We start from the raw sequence: 18,551 nt of genomic DNA on the forward strand, positions 1-18,551 counted from the left end.
ATTTTCTTAGCTACTTGAAATAATGTGCATTTTTAATATCACCTAATATATTTGTATCTCATAGCGAATGCATTTTAGCTGTCATAGCGAATTCTTAGTAGACAGCTAAACGGATTAGTCTTTTGACTAAGTTTGAATCAGCTACAGCGGTTTAGCTGATATTACTAAGTTATTTTTTTGCGTGTGAAATCTACACGGAAAAAACAATATGGTTGATCCATATAGAAATCTGGTTGTGCCAACCAGATTCAATAGTAAAATACGTAACAACTATTTATGTGGTTGCTGTAACCAAAGAGCAATGGCTGAGTTACTTATGTTGCAGCAGTGATAATACACGATTAATATAAACGCGGCTCATTACGCGGCAACTACAAATGTATATTTATACACTCGGAATCAGTTTTCACATGTATACATCTTTAGCTGTGCGCGTAGTGAATTGCTTTTGTCTTCTAACATCGCTGCTTTGCAATATAGCATTGATTAATGCAACTATATCGATATTTAGCTTGTTGCAAAATGATCTCCTTACTAATTTCTGGTTGCCACAACCAGATCACGCGCAATTTCATCGATGTAGTTGACACACCAAAGTAAGTAAGTCAAATCAACCATACACATAACTATCATACAAAGATATGTAGAATGATGCAGCTATTTGCTTACAACTAAATATTTTTTGTTAGGTGCACCACATCTCTTTTTTCCGTGTAGCAAATCAAAATTATTCCATAGCTTTCGCGCGGCTCTCATACTTTCATGTCACTTTGCGCCAAAAGTGGTGGCTACGTCATTGGACGTGCAGGCATAAAGGGAGTTGTTCTCGGCGTTCGCGCGCAGGGCCGCGTCGATCGCACCCTTCGCCTCGCCGAGAATCAACCCCGTCAAGTTCCATCCCTACGAGCAGGGTCACGGCGCGTCTTCAAGGTGCCCTAGTAATTACGCCGAGTGGCCTTGCGTCGCGTTCAAGGATCATCTGCGATCTACGCTAACGTTATCGTGCGGGATCTTGGCGCGTGATAAGGATCGTGCCCGTTAAATCGCGGGCCATCGCCGTGTGGGCGATAGAAAATTAGCGCGCCGCTGATACGAGCTAATCGCGCTGATTAAACGAAGCGATATGCCATTTCGTTATTACTTTCAACGACTTCCTTTCGACGGCTTTTGCGAAACGCGTGTCGTCGCCGAGATTTCTCGCTTGGGAAGACTGAAGAAAAATCGTCCCAAGTGTTTGCATAAAAATGACTCGTCTCTTTCTCGTTTGCAATACACATTTAGCTTAAGTTAAATTTAAGTTTCTTCTCTTTAACCGACTTCAAGGAAAGGAGGTTCCCAATTTGTTCTGTGTTAGAGGTAGGTATTATTAGAAGTTGACGCGAAAAATCAGGTGGGTAACTAAAGGTATATAACTGTAGGGAAATAAATAGTATGATTATTGACTTAATAACCATACTATTCGGGTTTTCGCGCTGTTTTCTAATATCGTTAAAATATTAGAACAGGGATGTAGGTACATAAGAAAATCGAACCAAAATGATTTCATAGTTCTCAGGACTTTTGAGACTGGTGTTTGTTGAACACCGGTGACCGGCGGCATAATATCACCGCGTCTCATCAAGTCAATATAAAGTTTGTATAATTAATTGCACGCGAAAAATTGTTTTTACGGCCGATAGAGAGCCGAGCAGACAATGAACAAAAAGATACGCGCGACTCAGATTGCATTATTCAGCGTATTTTTTCAGGTAGTTCAATTAAGCTTTTTGTACGATCCTGCTGAAGAAACATCAAGGGAGTGAGATAGAGAGAAAGAGAACATCCAACGAAAAGTCTGTCGCAGAATTTTTCTCTACTGATCCCTAACATATCACCTTTATCCTCGTGCCTCGTCAGTTACATCCTTCGGAGGACTTTCCGCGTTGGCACGTAACACGGAAAACAGAACGAAACGAGAGGGATGTCGTACGGCGTGCTCTCTCCGCGATGTGTCTTACGAGAGCGACGAGGAGGCACAACGACGGTCAGGAGGTTCGCGGTTGAAACCCTCGGAGGACTCCTAGAGCGCATTCGGAAGCTGCGAATGGTCCGGGGCGAGGGTGGCGACAAGCGGGGCGAGCGAGGGTCGGCTCTGGTTGCGGGGTTGGTGCCTAAGGACCAGGAGTTTGCGCGAACAGATCAATACGGCTGCCCCCTGCACGTGGACCTTCCTCCCTCTCTGCCGGCTCGTTCCGTCTCCCTTTCTCTCTGTTTTCATCTCGCGTCTACCCCCTGCCCCTTCCCCTCTCTCTCTCTTTTTCATCCCCTTTCCCGTCCAGCGATCCTTACCGCGCTCTTCCACCCCTGCGAGTCACTCGTAACTCCGCGTCCTTTTTACCAACCCGTATTCCTCGTGTCTTCCATTAGTATCTTCTCGCTCAATCCACACACACACACACACACACACACACACACACACCCTTTTTCTCTCTCTTTCCTTCTCGAGTCGCCGAGTCTCGTATCCAGCTCGTTCTTCCGACACACATCCTCAATTTCACCCCGGTGTACACGACAATCGCCAGCGGTTCCTCTTATTTCCGCTTCACCTCGAGAGAGGAATCTTCTCTCCGTATTCTCTCCCGAAGTTCGCTCACCTACTCTTCGCTACCTGTCTTCGGGATACCGTCTCGTGGCATTGACACTGCATCGTGTGTACATGTGTGTATGTGTGTGTGTGTGTGTGTACAACGAACGACAAAGCGTTGACCCGCCCCGCCGCGTGACTGTCTTTCTCTACTTCTGCCAATTTTCCCCACCATCGTCGTCGTGTACGTCGTCGCCTCGCGTCTTTCGTCCCTTCATTCCGTCCCATCCTTATCCACTTTCGTCTCTCCCCCGCACGAGATTCATAGGTCCTTTCTGCTCTGTCGCGATCCCATTGCTTCCGTCTCGCTCTCAATCTATCCTTCTCTCTCTTTCTCCCCTCCTCTTATCGCGGCCCCTAGTCGGTGGATCAGTTCTTCCTCTCTTTCGCTCTCTCGCTCTTCATCCGAATACACGGTGTCCAGGAAGCACCGTTCAGGCGATTTTCTCTTTGCCGCAACTCCAAGCGCACCGTCCCCTTTCCGTTCTCCCCTTCACACTCGACGTTAACGTAAGTTCGCGATGGACTTTACACTGAAATTCTCCGGAAGCTCTAAAATGAGGCAAGAACCAAATCAGAGTAGATCGTCCGCGATAATTTTCACGATCTGTCGATCATAATCGCGATCCCTCGCGAGTAACCGTGAAGCTTCAACGTCCCTTTACACTTTCGATCGCGAACGGCATGCAAATCGTCGTCGACTGGCCTGTCAACGTCGACGCCAGCGGAAATTCGGCAAGCCGGAAAAGAGGCCCACCTCCCTCTCATCGCTCAGCTCAGCACGATCAATCCCTCGTTCCTCCTCTTCATCTCTTCTCCCGTGCTCGCGATTCGTTTCTTTCGCGCCGCGACACCCTGTACATGCGTATCACGCGCGCGCGCGCGCTCCGTCCTTGTCCCGCGCGCACCCCCGGCGAGGTGGTGGCGTGGTCCAGCGTGTGTCAGCCGTGCGGGATGCTGAGTCCGTAGTAGAGATTCAGTCGTACTGCCTTGGCTCCTCTCTGCCGGAGAGGCGCAACTAGACGAGACGCCCGGCGACACAACCGGCGTGTCGACCGGCGAGTGTTGCATCCGCGTGCCGCAGCCGACTTTCCTTTTTCCCTCGGCGGGTCCCTCCTCGTCGCGACGCGGCCGTAGGACATCGAAGAACGAGGAGGAACGAGGACGACTGCGAGATAATGGGTGCACCCGCGTGAGTCGCGCGCGCTGGAGGATCTCGCTGGGGTAGCTCGGTGGTAAGTTGCACGACGCGGAGCTTCGATCTCCGTCTCTTCTCGTCCTTTTTCTCCACTCAGCTTCTCTTTTTCGTTGTCCGAATACTTTCTCCGGCCGGAAACACCGGCCGGCTCTCGGCAACCCTGCGAGCCGGGGGTGCCGATCGGTCGTTCATTCCGGTGGATCCGACGCTGCGACTCGTGAAGCGGGACAGCCCGCATCGATATCTTCGCTTCCGTCGTCGTCGCGAGCCAAAACGCAGAGATCGCTCTCGGTTGTATCGTAGCGTCGAGATCTAATTTCGTCGAGAACCGCCTGATCAATCCCACGATGCGGCCTCTCGTGCTTCCGAGGAGACACGTGTCGGCGGCTTTGCGCGTCGGGAATCTGCAGATGACAACGGCATCGGCGTCTCCAATCCGAGCGAATTTAGCACTCTCTGCAGTCGCAATTTTCACACACGTTATATTATTGACATATTTCGTTAAAGTGGAACGCAGACATCCCGCCGCTCCGGATGATAGTTCCCGGTCCAAAGTAAGCAACGGCAGCGACTGGCTGTCGGTGAAATATCGACGTCATTGCTCGACTCTTATAAATCGCCGTCGCCGTCGCCGGGGTTATTTTAAATGGAAGGGCGTGCTAAAGGACTCGCGGACACTCAGTGTTTGCGAGGGAAACGTGTTGTTGACTGGCACGGAAAGTTGGCAGCGAGCAGCCCGACAGACCCGGATGCTTCGCGTTCAAAGATAAACTCTCTGTGCGCTGATTTTACTCGCGCCAGAAAGAGAGAAAGGGAGAGAGAGAGAGAGAGAGAGAGAGAGAGGGAGGGGGGAGAGAGAGATAGATAGATAGATAGAGAGAGAGCAGAGAGAGAGAGAGAGAGAGAGAGAGAGAGAGAGAGAGAGAGAGAGAGAGAGCAGAGCGAGCCAAGTAATGCTCTCACATTGAACAAATCGTTCTTTTCGTACGCTTCGTCTTCTTCTTCTTGTTTCTCTACTCGAGATTCACGGGACCTCGCCAGCGACTCTCGGCGAGAAATCAATTTTCGGCAACCCGGTACAATGTGTTTGTTCTAACGCAACTCTACGCAACTACGCGCTTAGTCACGAGCTTCGCTTTTTTAACGCTTCTTGCAGAATTCCACCGGAAATTCTGTACACACGCATTTCGAGAATCGCGTTGTGCATGATTACGTTTCGCAATCAGCGTCCCGCCACTTTCCTCGCTTTATTTACGACGGCAATTAGCAATTCGCTAAAGTGAATTTGGATAATCTTTTACGTACTTTAGAAAGAGCCAAAAAGCTTTTATGGCAATCACGAGACTCCTTGAGTCGAAATCAACGTCTTTTGATTCTATTTAATCTACTAACTTTGCCAAGAAGTGCACCTTAGAATCTACAAGTGGCACATTTCATGCCAGTGTATGTTTTCTGCTATTTAAAGGTGTCAAGTAGAACTTCAGTTTTTATTAAACATACACTGATCTCTCAGAACGTGTAAATATTGGAAAGCTCAAGTCGAAAGCGGGGCTAAAGTGTTGACTCGTAAAGACAATAAGAAAAACTCAGATTAGCGCTGAAAATGATTACAACTTCGTCTTTTTTCTGAGAAGAAATTTAAAAAAAATACATAGATTAGAAAAGGAGACGTGGCGGTTCTAATATTTGAGTTATGCTCTTGCGATGGATTTCTTTTTCTCACTACCACGACGCAACGATCAGTTTTCACTCGCCATTCGTGTGTCGCGGTTGACCAGGATCGCGATTGATCCTTGAACGCGGTCTCCCGATCACCCCGTTCCCTTGGCAAATCGCTAAAAATATCCCATTTAGATTCCCATCCGGTTACATCGACAACCTTCGCGTCCCTCTCAAGAGGCTCTTCTCCCACGGCACGGTAAATATAATCTCCCTCCCTCTGCTTGCGTTTGTGCGTGGCTATCACCGTTTCACTTGAGGAGCGCGGGCCCATAGCCCACGGCCATAATATTTGTGATTGGGAATATCCTGTTGTGCAAAAAATTCCAACGTGATTGGCGAGCCTTGAAGGATGCCTTCGCATGTGAAAATGATCGTCAGCGGTCACCTCTCGCGCACCCTATTCTTCGCTTTGTCTCTTACCCTTTGAGGGCCGGCTTACCCTTCACCACGATCAAGCGCGTATTATAGCTTGCTTCTCGCTATTTTTGCACCGCGGCAAGCTAATGAGATTATGAGAGGCGTGAGCACATTATCGACAGAAAAAAAAAATTACTTCCTACCTCGGCGGCTACCAGATCTACTCTCGTCGTTAGCGGCGTTCTTTAAAGTGAGATAGCCGCATCCGTCAGCGCGAGGAAAGTTGAGGTTTCTCTCTTTGTGAGATCTCTTCGTGTGCCAAAATTATCGACGTCCCGACGTTTCTCATCGAGATGGAAACTAATTCCTAAGCGAGAGGAGCAGTTCTGTGGATTTCGCGGAACCCCTAGAGCTGGAATCACGCGCGATTTCATGCCTTCTTGCATGCATGTTGATCGGCAGTTCAGTTTACTGCATGAATCGCTATCGTACATTGGAAGATCTATGCAATGGACTGAGCTGAAGATCAGCATGCATGTAAAAAGGCATGAAATCGTGTGATTGTAACTTCAGAGTTTGTTCTTTATCGCTCAACTAATTTTACATTTACGGAATTTAAAGAGAAACAGGATTATATAGGATTATATAATTGAGACTTAATGCAAAAAAAGAGAGGAGGAGAACCACACACGCACACACAGTGTAAGCTCCGGCGTAGACAGCTCAGCAATAGGGAACAAACCACTCTTTTTTCGAGAGTTATCTCTCGCACTCTTCTTCTCGTTCGCATTCGCGCACCTGCACAATTGTCCAGATAACTCGCCGTTTCGCAACGAGACCGCCTCTGCAATCAGGTGTGTTTATTGATTATTGAAGTTTAGACGTATAGAGGCGCGTGTGTATACCTTCCATGCGGCGCGCTCGTTAAATAGATCTCCAATTGACGCGGTTACATTCTAAAACTGTCCGCGCACGAGCACATTCGTTAAATAGCCTCGTGCACGTGCGGCGAACGAGAAGTGCCAATAGTTCTCGAACTCGGGGAAACGAGAAACAAATGCTCTCACGTGGGCGTGAGCGTGCTCGCGTCGTATGCATAATTTTAATATAACATAAATATATCCCAACTTGGTATAATGCGCAGTGGAATTTACGAGCGCGCGCGTTCGGCACGATTGCAGTTCGCCAAACGCGAAAGTTTCCTTCGCGACCCCGCGGTCGCTCGAGTGGGGACATCCGTGAAATAAATATGAGCTTCTCTCTTCGGAGATGTCGCTCCGACTTCGTAGATAAATAATAAAGCAGATCGCTTTTATGCACATCTCGCGTAGTTTACTCGCGACTAGCTTAAACTACCCGGGTTATCACAAAGTGCTAAAGGGATGAAATCAGGAAGAGAAATGTCTCCTGGTTTCATGGTAGTCTATATCTTTCGCAAAGTCCTACAAAGTAATTGTACAAAATTTCGTCGAGATTGGTTAGAGGGTTAATAGAAAGTATATACAGACAGACATTTTATTTTATATCACAGAATGTCTGACCCAAGACATGCAAGACCACATGTGTAACTCTTATAGAAATATCATAGATAATTACTCATATCATAGATAAGAATCATTGATAGTTACTTATTATCCAGTATTTTTAATACTAAAAATAAGTAATTATCAATGATTCTTAGTATGATATTTCTATAAGGGAAGTAAATTAGATCAAACTAAATGGAAAAGTTTTTCATCATTTTCCAAACAACCACATAAAATTTTGAGTTATTAATCAAAGAACAAAATTGGGACTATTTATGGTTTAGTTGATAGAATGTTTTATCTTGGTTATCCTTCATTTCATAAAAAAATCTGGATTTCATCTGGATTTTGACGCTTATTAATAATAATTACCCAATTGACTTAATTTTTTAAATGATTAAACATAGATTAAATACTCTGATTGTGAGATGTGAACTAGTTGAGAATGAAAAATCAAATTTGACTGTTTCTGCTATAAATAAGAAAAAATTCTTTGCTATACCGTTTTTTGCTATGATTTCGCACAGACTGACAAAGATTTTCAAAAATGATAGTACTTGCGCTAACAGATTATCGGGATTGATACGAGTGCATAAAGACGGGCTTCCTCTTGGTTACCATAATAACGTTGTTTATAAGTTGGAATGCGGTAATTGTGAGGCTACATGTGTTGGACAAACCAGCAGAAGACTCTCCACACGTATTGCCGAGCATAGGAGAATCCCAAAGAATTTACTGAGGGAACTGACGGTTGTACAGGAACACCGAATCAAGGAGGATCACGATTTTGACTGGGAACATGTCAAGGTTCTGCATGAAGAACGTTTTTACTTGAAATGCCTGATTGCAGAGATGATTTACATTAAATTCCAAAGGCATGGATTGAATTCACAGAAGGACACAGAGTATGTGGGTAGCAACTACTGCGGCTTATTATGATAATTTCTCGGTTTTGTTTTCCTTCTCTTTCATACGTTTATCGTTTCGATATCTTATGCTAACGTGTATAAATTTGTTATTATTCGTATTGCTCTGACTTGGTGATATTGGCGTCGACAGGAATGTTTCATATTTCTATAGTAGCTTACTTTTATCTGAGATAATTTATTATTTAAATATTTATTTTTATATATTGATATTACAATTCTTACTTATTTTTGTTTTTTGGGGTTTTTTAATGTTTAATGACGGACACATCATAATTTTTGGATCAAGTTGTCTATTGTAAAATCACTGTTCTCTTAACGTTTTTGTCGATTGTAATATCAAGAAGAACATTGAGATCTGTTTGTTTCGCCCGAGTCACGATACCATCGTTTTGTAATTCTTTCTGTACAATCCTTGAGTAATTTTATTTTATTGTAATTATCACTGAAGAGGGTTGAGCCGAAACGTTTGATGATTTATGTTATATTCAATAAAGGATTTCTCTATTTCCTAACATAAGGAAGGCTTTATCTATGTGATATAATAGCATTATTACATCTGTGCTTAAACTCAAATTAGCCCTTTTATATATATTTTTTAAATTTAATCAAAGAAGTTTCGTCTCATAGGTAGATGAGCCGTGATGACGACTTCTACCGTTGTGTGCTTGTATATTAAGTCAAACTAAACAATATAACTATAACCATGTAGATATTTAGATATTAATTAAAGAAGATTAGGGTATAGTTGTGCACGATAATGTATCGATCTTTTTTCTATAAAAATTATTTATGAACACTGTCCCTATTGTTGTCTATATGTATAAAATTATGTGTTATTTGGCATGCGTATATCATACGGAAAAAAAGGTTTGGTTGAATTAACCAAATATCTGGTCGCATATGAACGATCCGGAAATTCCGATTGAAATAATTCGAATTCTGTTTAACTTTAGACAAGATTTTTGGTTGATTTAAACAGAATTCGGGTTACTCCAATCGGAATTTCTGGATCGTTCATATTCGACCAGATATTTGGTTAATTCAACCAAACCTTTTTTTCCGTGCAACAAATATGTGACATGATGATATTAATGCGATGCTAGATGCTGGACATAATGCAGTTTCGTAGCTCGTATAATCTCTCTATTCGATTGTACTGAATCGCGGATGTTTTTACAGAGTGAAAGTGCGAATATCAATTATCGTTAGAAGGTAAAGCTATGTTGGAGTGGTGAGTTTTCATTGGCGAATTTGCATTGGCGATCAGCCTCGACTCGCCGCCTGATTATCTCGATGACATGTAAATCACGCGATCTCGATGTGGCCTGTCCGGGGTTAGACGACGTCGTTGTTGAATTACATATTACACTACGCCGTCGCGAGCACGACCCACGTCCTGTATAAGACGTAATATATTTATGGGCATGAGCATTGTCGCGCCGATGAGTCGTCGCCGCGGCTGAGAATGAGAGAGCGTCGTCGACGATTCTCCGATGTGACTCGGCGCGATGCACGTCGACGCCTCGCGCGGCGCTCGCCCCGAGGGAGGGCGAACGTCGCTCTTGGTATCGTACTTCAAGTTCGCCATTTTACACCTACTCGAGCGATAGCTGCTGTAAATATCGCAGATCCTCCCTCGCTCATATTCGCTCCCCTCTTTCTGGCGAAGCTCATCTCCGCGCGTCTAAATTCGCGCGCGTGCACCTGAATCATTCGTACACGACGGAGACGGGGCACGTCGGCTTCGCGTGAAAGCCAGAAAGTGCGGGCCGGTTAATAATGCAGGCCACTTCGAAATTTGCAGGATCCGTTGAACTTTACGCGAGTCGATGCGCAGGGCGCGGGGGTCGTGACCCCACGACCCATCCCGCCCGATATCTGGGGCACACTTGAATTTTAAAACCACGTTGCAATTGCCGTCGCGCTCGATTAGCTCTTCCAACCGTTTAGAGGAGAGCGCTCGCTCGCTGCTGACGTTCTATAGGTGTGTTACGTATTCCACCTCGGCGCAGACTCCCATGAAATGTGGCTAATAGTAAATGTCACTCTGTATGTCATCGGTCACACTACTACTACTGCATCATGGGCGCGCAGCTAAACGAGCTCGTCTGTCTCAGCAGAAGAGCGACCATATGCGATCCTTTGTCGCGAACTTTCACGAAAGAAAGTCAGAATTCCTTCTCATCCATAAAAGTATCTTTACCTATAAACTTTCCGATTGGCTTGCAAGCGCATTTAGAGACATTTTTTGCAATAAAAAGTGTTTAGAATAAGAGTCAAAATATAGATCATAGACTCATTTACATCAATTGAACGTTTCCGTAAGGGGCGAGCCTGCGAAAACTCGACTAGAAAAGAATGTTCTGTTAGAACAGGCATTTGATCTTCGTCTAATTCTTTCTAATAGGAGTCCAGCTGGATGAAGAGGGGACGCCTGTGGACAGGAGAATACAGTTGTCCTTCAAATTTTGTCTTTGAATTTCTCATAAGAAGGCAGTCTCTTTCTCTCTCTCTCTCTCTCTCTCTCCATATATATATAAGTCTATAGATAACGTTATAGTTTCGGAGTTTCGTAATTGTCGAAAGAATGGTCAATGTTTTCCTTATTAGGAATCTACACAAAACACGCAAGTCATGCGATATTCTCCGCGTCGAATGGATATGTTAACGTAACGTGAGAGAACGTAAATTAACGTACACACGGCGATATTAATAATTCGCTTTCCGTATTTTTGGATTTATTGCCGATCGGCCGCGAGCCCACGTTACGTGGATATCGATTTCTAAATATATATACAAAGGCCGGCTGCTTTTTGTATCGTCTAATGAACGGAGACGTACCTACGCGGCCTTATTTGTACGGAGACGTTAATCAAGGAGACGGAATAATTAATGCGGTATTGATCGCGCGCGAGAGCCCGGCTTTACGTCCGATTAATTCCAAGTCTCTCTGCTCCTTCGTCTCTCTCTCTCTCTCTCTCTCTCTCTCTCTCTCTCTCTCTCTCTCTCTCTCTCTTTTTCTCTCTCCCCTCTCTTCGTGTTCCTCCATTGTCCGACTGTTCGCACATGTAATGGCCATTATCAGGCTTGTTAAAGATACAATGTGAAGTAGTCGGATACAGAGATACGCCGAGTACTGGCGCAATAAAATACGTAGATATACATAGAACGTCTCTCGCGCGAAGCACCGACATAGGATGGAAAATCGATTCGGCGACGCAAAGTTTTGCCGTTTTATCATCGACAAGTTCAGATACACGTCTCTCGGTCTCTCGATGAAAAAAGAGAAAGAGAGAGAGAGAGAGAAATGTATACGCCCCTGTATCGCGGCGATATCACTGGATTAAGAGAGGACCCATTTGACCCGCTTATTGTCCGGCTGTACCGTGTATACACACACGCTCACATATCTAGCCATAACGCTCGACAACACCGGCCGTCATTGCCGCCGTCGCTGCTTTTACCGCCAATCATTCAGTTGCAGGGTCCACATCCGGAAGCGAACGCGCAACACACGACGCGACGCGGAGGAGGATGGGGGTGTACGTAACGGGTGTGATTGGCGTGATTGTGTTTTACATCGCCGTGCTCGGCGTCGGCATTTGGGCCGCGGCGTTCAAAAGACGGAAGGCCGCGCAGGGCCAGGATGACATGATGCTGGCGAACCGCGGCCTCGGCCCTCTCCTCGGGGTGTTCACGCTCATCGGTAACTAGCATTTCATATATCGGCGACACGCGACCGTCCATCAATCGAGAATTAACGTGCGTCACGCACTTCCTGCTTTCGCTGAAAGGTCAGCCGAGAGGTCAAGGATCACACTTCGTGTGTCGCACGCTCCGTCGACGCGTTGAGGACGAACCGGTTAACTCTTTATTGGACACGTGGCCTGCAAATGCAATTTGAAAGCTGCACATTTTGTAGAATGTATGTCTAGCGCGACAGATCAGACTACCGCTACATAAAAACTAGACAATCTTTTCCACAAGACTTCTTCCCGGTCGAATTCGAGTTTTTTCTCCACCGTCACGCGTTTAAATTCCGCCGCAGTCAAATGCATTCGAGATTGAGCTAAAAGGAAGAATACGTAAATATGCGCCCACGGAAGACGGGAACGTTACCTCGAGTAAAAGTCTCTTTGAGTTTTCTCTTTTCGCTCTTTAACCTCTCATAACCGGACACTTTTTTTCGTGAGAGGCCTGTTTACTTGCGCAAACTTTTCCTCTCTTTTCTCTTCACATATTCGTACGCACGGTTTTTCAGTCAAGCTGACGCGCTCCCGCGCCGCGTTTATTTTTATCGCGCGTTTTTAATCGAGTCACCAATTTATATCCGCGAAACAAAACACCAGGCGCGAGGTATCCTCTTGCGGGCATCGAACTCACCGTGGGGCCAATAATTCCCCGTGCACAGAAGGTGGCGAACGCGGAGCGTGGCAAAACTGCCTCTTCTCGTATGCTCGTCAAAAATCTCCCGTCAAATCTGACGAAATTATCCGCCTTGCGAGAAAGCGGCGTGCGCGCAGCTCCAGTTTATTTTCTCCTCGATATCGACACGTGTCAAGAGCGCGCGTCGCCACGGAGCGAGTGACACCGTAAGAGCAAGCGCCGCGACTGCTTCTCATTGATCGTCTTATTTAAGACGGGCTTCTTACCCGTTCCTGGCTCCCTTATTTTTAGTCATCTGTCCCCGTGAACAAGAAATTCGCGCGAGAAATGGATCCCGATCGACTCACTCTGGCCGGCCGCGCCTTGCTCGATCATATTTCCGGACTTTCTTTTCTTTCCCTGTCCTCTCAGATGCGCTCGTTGGATATTACATCGCGACTTCTCTGCGCCCCTCCATTACTGTAATGAACACTCCGGTCTATGCAATTGCAGAAGAACGTGACATCAAGTGCCTTCTCTTTCCCTCTCGCTCCCCCTCTTTCTCTTTCATTCGTCCGCTGATATATTTCCCATTTCCCTCTTATCTCTCGTAATACGAACGGGACAGAAAGGGTAGGCACTCGCTCTGCCATTCACGATCCGGAGTGTTTCGACGAACCCTGGAAATTCCGTTTCAAAATTCATGCTTGTTCTTAGCTTGAAACGCGTTACGCGATGAGCGATCGATCGATCCGTCCTCGGCGCACGTTATCGCGAATATCCTCCCGTTAAAATTGAGGTCGCGATTTGCGGCTACGTATCTTGCGCATATACATGTGTATGTGTGTTTCCGTGCAAAGCGACGTGGGTCGGAGGAGCCTTCGTCAATGGCACCGCCGAGGCGATGTTCACCAAGGGTCTGGCCTGGTGTCAAGTACCTATCGGATACAGCCTCAGCCTGCTTTTCGGTACGTACGTGATCGAGTGGGCAGTCGTTGCGCCCCACATATCCGCACGATATCCATATGGATATCGTATTAAACACACTGAATGTCACAACGGTCGGTTAAGCACTGTGATACCACTCCGTCTTATGCCCGTTTTTAGTAATGTCGATTAAACTTTAACCTGAGCTTAAACTGTCTTCGGAGAAAGACTCACACTCAGATTAAGGTTCAATTAACGTTGATAGAAACGGGCATTATTAAGCCACATATAAAATGTAATTAATTATACACAGAACATCTGACGATACATATATAAAACTCCCCTGTACAGAATGTTGCACTTACATACAGGTCAGTATGACGAATTGCCTGCCAACGAAGCACATAGGCAATCCGTTATACTAACGTGTATGTAAGTGCAACGCTCTATATATGTAGATTAGCTTCAACTGAACACAAATTTCTCTACCATTTTGCAAACAACTACGTAAAATCTTTAAGGAATATTCGCGGGATGTCCCGCGTTGAAGAAAACCTTAAAGAGGGAAAATAAAGTGTGTAATCGAGCGGAATAGAATGATATTTTTCAACGAGATATCCGGAGGATACTCTTGGGACGTGTGTTGCGCCACGCTGCGAAACTTCGTCTTCAGTTCCAATTAACGACCAACTTGGAAAATGTCTTGTACAGGCGCCATGCTCTTCGTGCGTCCGATGAGGAAGGCCGAGTACGTGACGATGCTGGATCCCTTTCAAGAGCGGTACGGCGCAGGTGTCGGCGGCTTGCTCTTTCTTCCGGCGCTGTGCGGCGATCTGTTCTGGTGCGGCGCCGTTTTACGGGCTCTGGGGAGCTCGTTGGCTGTCGTCGCCGGGGTCGACCCGAATATCAGCGTTTGCGCTTCGGCGCTTCTGGCGGCCATGTAAGCGCGCTGATTGACAGTTTAATTGTGATAAAAATACGCTCGGCGAGTGAGTTACGAATGTCGCTTTCAGATACACGGTCTTCGGCGGCTTGTATTCCGTCGCGTGCACCGACGCCTTGCAACTGCTGTGCATTCTGCTGGGCTTGGCGATCGCGGCGCCGTTCTCCATGGTGCATCCCGCGGTGTCGTTCGAGAAGAATCTGGCCCTGAGAGACTGGCTGGGACAGATAAAGAACGAGGACTTGGGTGTGTGGGTGGACGGCATGCTCCTGCTCGTGTTTGGCGGTATACCCTGGCAGGTGGTTCAATTTTTCAGCGCGCACACCTATACCTTGACAACGTCAAGGTCTGAGGGCCTCTGAAGATTGTCCGCAAGATTTAAATTTGCCTGATTTATTTTGCTCAGGAGATTAGAGCGCAGAGTCGGCTTACTTTGTCTGCGTGGAGAGAATGTTATAATTTTCTTTTTCTAAGTAAATTCTATAGTAGCTGTTATTATAAAGTTCCCTCCGTGTACGAAGTAAAAGTATACAGGACGATGACGGCCAATTTGCCGATCTAACTTGCATATATTTATGATACACGGTGCAAAGGACCAGTGTGCGAAAAAATAAAAATTGTATACATTAAATATTGAATTTGATTGGTTGAAAAGAGAGGAGGAGGAGGAACGGAACTTTCTTCACGTCGTCCGAGTACGTGCGATGCATCGCGATGAGACACTTTTCTATTTCCCTTCAGGGTTACTTCCAACGAATATTAAGTATCAAGAGCACCTCTGTGGCGACGACTCTGTCGATAGCTTCGATGTTCGGCTGTATGATTCTGGCGATACCGTCGGCCTTGATCGGCGTGGTCGCTCGCGCTACCGATTGGTCCTTAATCCCGTCGTACAACAGGACCTTCTCCACGGATGACGGGAACGCCGCGTTGCCCATGGTCCTGCGATATCTCACGCCTCAATGGGTGTCCTTCGTCGGTGAGCTCCGGTTCATCCGATAAATATCGATTAGTCGTGGAGTGTGGGTGTTGTGTTATTTTCATAAACAGTCGATCGACGAACTTATTATTGTTAAAAAGATGGTCTTGCAGTCATAAGGAAAATGATCACGAGAAATCAGCGAAATGTCAAACAAACGCCGCGATATCGCATATGTTTTGTATTTGATCAAGATAGATGACAGAGACAGAATTTATGTCCGAACTATTCGTAAAATTTTAAAGTTTCTCTCTGGCGTACATTCGGATTAAGGCCGGATTAATAATTGCCAATAGGACTTAAATTTATCTGCAGATATTGCTAGAATATCGCTGCTGTGAATTCCACAATTTTCTGTTGGCGGATGGACAAAGAACAACGATCAATTTTAATCGAGACATTTAGAATTCTACCTGGATCAGACAAAATATTTTTTGAATAGATGTAATCTCACTCTTACTTCCCAATGAAAGAGAAAGAACACTCGAACGCAACGTTCCGTTATTATTTTCAAGGTCTCGGCGCGATCTCAGCGGCGGTGATGTCCTCGGCGGACTCCAGCATACTCGCCAGCAGTTCCATGTTCACCAGGAACGTCTACAAGCTCACGATACGGCCGAAGGTAAGCGCGATTGTCGCCCTTCGATGAACGATGAGCGACGATCGACGACAAGCGTTGAAGCGTTCTCTTTTCTCCTTGCGATAGGCGTCCGAGCGTGAATTGAATTGGGTCCTGAGAATTTCTGTCATCATGGTCTCCATACTGTCCACCCTCGTCGCACTCATGGTCAGCAGTGTGTATTATCTCTCGTAAGTAAACGCGTGCTGTGTATTCAACTTGTCGCTGTTGCATCCGTGTATGCCTCTGGGGATTTCCGGAACAGACGCATACAGTTAACACGATCAATATTGGAGCAGTGCATTGCATTTGTCCGCAGGTACTTGTGCTCCGATCTCGTTTACGTCGTTCTGTTTCCACAACTGTTAGCCGTCGTTCATTGGCCTTCTTTGGTAGACACTTACGGCTGCCTAGCGGGATACTTCATCGCAATCATTCTACGTCTTGCTGGTCAGTATTAGCGCCAAATTCCGAACGTAATTACGTTGAGAGAAGAACACGAGAAAGAGTGTCCAAAACTTTTACTTGACATTTTGCTAGTCACGAGTCTTTGTTGGAAGATTAAAGGACATTTAAGTCATACTTAAAGCAAGAATACCAGTGCCAAGACACATATATGGAAAAAAGATATAGTCCACATAACCAGAAATATTTCACACTTTCAGGAGGCGAACGGGGACTCGGTATACCCGCATTGATCGAGTACCCGTTCTACGACGCAAGAACGCACACGCAGAAGTTCCCTTTTCGCACCACCGCCATGATAATCGCCCTCTTCACTCAACTCTGCACTAGCTTCCTCACCAGGAATCTCCTTGGCAAGGGTTACTTCCCGGAATGTTGCGACGTGCTGAGCGTTTACTCACCTGGCAAGTCTAAGGAACCATCGGGTGTCGTGCAGAGCAGTTCCGGGGCCGCGCTCATGGATTCGTCCTCGGTAAACATGTGCTCAAAGTTCTCGGGCGTTCAAACGCCCTCTCTTCTTACCCTCTAACTTTCCTCGAGTGAAATTTCACTCGGGAAACAGCGTGACTGTCGAATCATTCGAATAACTTTTCACCTTTACGGAGTGAATTCTCCACTCTGAATCGTTGAGTGAATACTTCCATTCGAAATTGTATTCTGATGTATTCCACCGTCACTTCCAGAAATCGACATCAGGTATAGATTCATGCGACGGGGTTGGCGGCTACGACGACGATAGAACCTGCAGCCACGACGACGCGGCCGACAGCGGCGGCGGCGGCGGCGGCGGCGGCGGCGGCGGCGGCGGCGGCGGCGGCGGCGGCGGCGGCGGTGGCGGCGACGTCGACTCAGCCGGCAACGATCTCGCCGAATCTTCCAGGACGAAGATTGTCAACACGATCGCGCAGAGGGTGGCGAGTCAGAATCTGCAGAACATGCAGAACCTGCACAACTTGCAGAACCTGCGTAACGTGATGACGCCGATGCGACACGTCACTCCTACGGTGATGAATCAGTATACGCCGGTTCCAGGCGACGCGTGCAGAGGTCAGATTCTCGGGGTGAGGAACTTGCGCGGTCCCCTCGCCGCGGTGCTCTCGCCCACGAGGTCGATCGGTGTGCTGGCGACGCCGCCGATCACGCCGTGCGCGCCGTCCTACGCCAAGGTGGGCTGCGAGCTCGGGCCGAGCAGCGAGAAGTCGCGCGACAACGACCGAACGATCAGCATCGTCGACAGGAGCAACATGGAGTTCAATCTGAACGCGAGCACCCAGGAGAACGCGACCGCCAGCGTCGGCCCGAAGAAGAGCGTGAAGGGTGTGAAGCTGGTCGGCATGGAGGGCGGCACATTGAGGAGGCCGTCGCTGCAGGTGAGGGACGACCTCGACGAGGACACGTCGTCGTCTTTGTGAAGCTCGACGATCCGCAAACTGCGATCTGAACCTCGCGCATTTTTTGTTTCGTATTCTTAATTATATACAGTCAATGACGCGAGAAGGTTGCAATCTTTTCCCTTTTTTCACAACGCATTCGCATGTACTGTGGGCCGATGGTTCGATAGGTTATACTTAGATTTAAGTTTAAACTCGATATTATATATAATGTATGTGGAAAATTTAAATATTCATGCTCAAAGATCCAAGCGACAAGAATGTCCAGGATTAGATACATGATTGGAGCGTTGGTATCTTCTCTTTATCGGATGTGTTCTGAAATTTATAAAGGAAAAAGTGCCGCAACCTTTCCGCCATTGACTATACCCGCATCTCTTTTGATTTATTTATCAATTAAGTTCTCGATATACTCGTTTCACGTAGCATATGTGTGTATGTTTGGTTCATTTCATTGGTTCTCAGTGAGAACTGTCTGTCAATAAAGCCGGCACTGATCGGGGGGGG

At 46.6% G+C, this 18,551-nt stretch overlaps 1 protein-coding gene across 3 annotated transcripts in view; it reads left to right on the forward strand.

Annotated features, from left to right (window-relative positions):
• Positions 1-2,335: 2,335 nt before the first annotated feature.
• The window catches only part of LOC116841138 (high-affinity choline transporter 1-like), a 26,092-nt gene continuing 9,876 nt past the window's right edge, over positions 2,336-18,551 (forward strand). The window contains exons 1-11 of one of the 3 annotated variants that reach the window (XM_032808732.1): positions 2,336-3,858; positions 11,834-12,061; positions 13,581-13,688; positions 14,359-14,587; positions 14,661-14,889; positions 15,332-15,569; positions 16,085-16,191; positions 16,276-16,379; positions 16,508-16,638; positions 16,854-17,125; positions 17,337-18,023. In XM_032808732.1, the coding sequence (XP_032664623.1) occupies positions 11,890-12,061; positions 13,581-13,688; positions 14,359-14,587; positions 14,661-14,889; positions 15,332-15,569; positions 16,085-16,191; positions 16,276-16,379; positions 16,508-16,638; positions 16,854-17,125; positions 17,337-18,023 (2,277 nt within the window). In that variant the 5' untranslated portion in view covers positions 2,336-3,858; positions 11,834-11,889. Of the gene's footprint in view, positions 3,859-4,681; positions 4,898-11,833; positions 12,062-13,580; positions 13,689-14,358; positions 14,588-14,660; positions 14,890-15,331; positions 15,570-16,084; positions 16,192-16,275; positions 16,380-16,507; positions 16,639-16,853; positions 17,126-17,336; positions 18,024-18,551 lie in introns of those variants that run through there. The other 2 variants (XM_032808734.1, XM_032808733.1) reach the window with 2 other exon arrangements.

This window comes from Odontomachus brunneus, unplaced genomic scaffold (genome assembly GCF_010583005.1).
Source record: "Odontomachus brunneus isolate Ranch 3 - 2012 unplaced genomic scaffold, Obru_v1 Obru_scaffold_013, whole genome shotgun sequence".
Lineage (NCBI taxonomy): Eukaryota > Metazoa > Arthropoda > Insecta > Hymenoptera > Formicidae > Odontomachus > Odontomachus brunneus.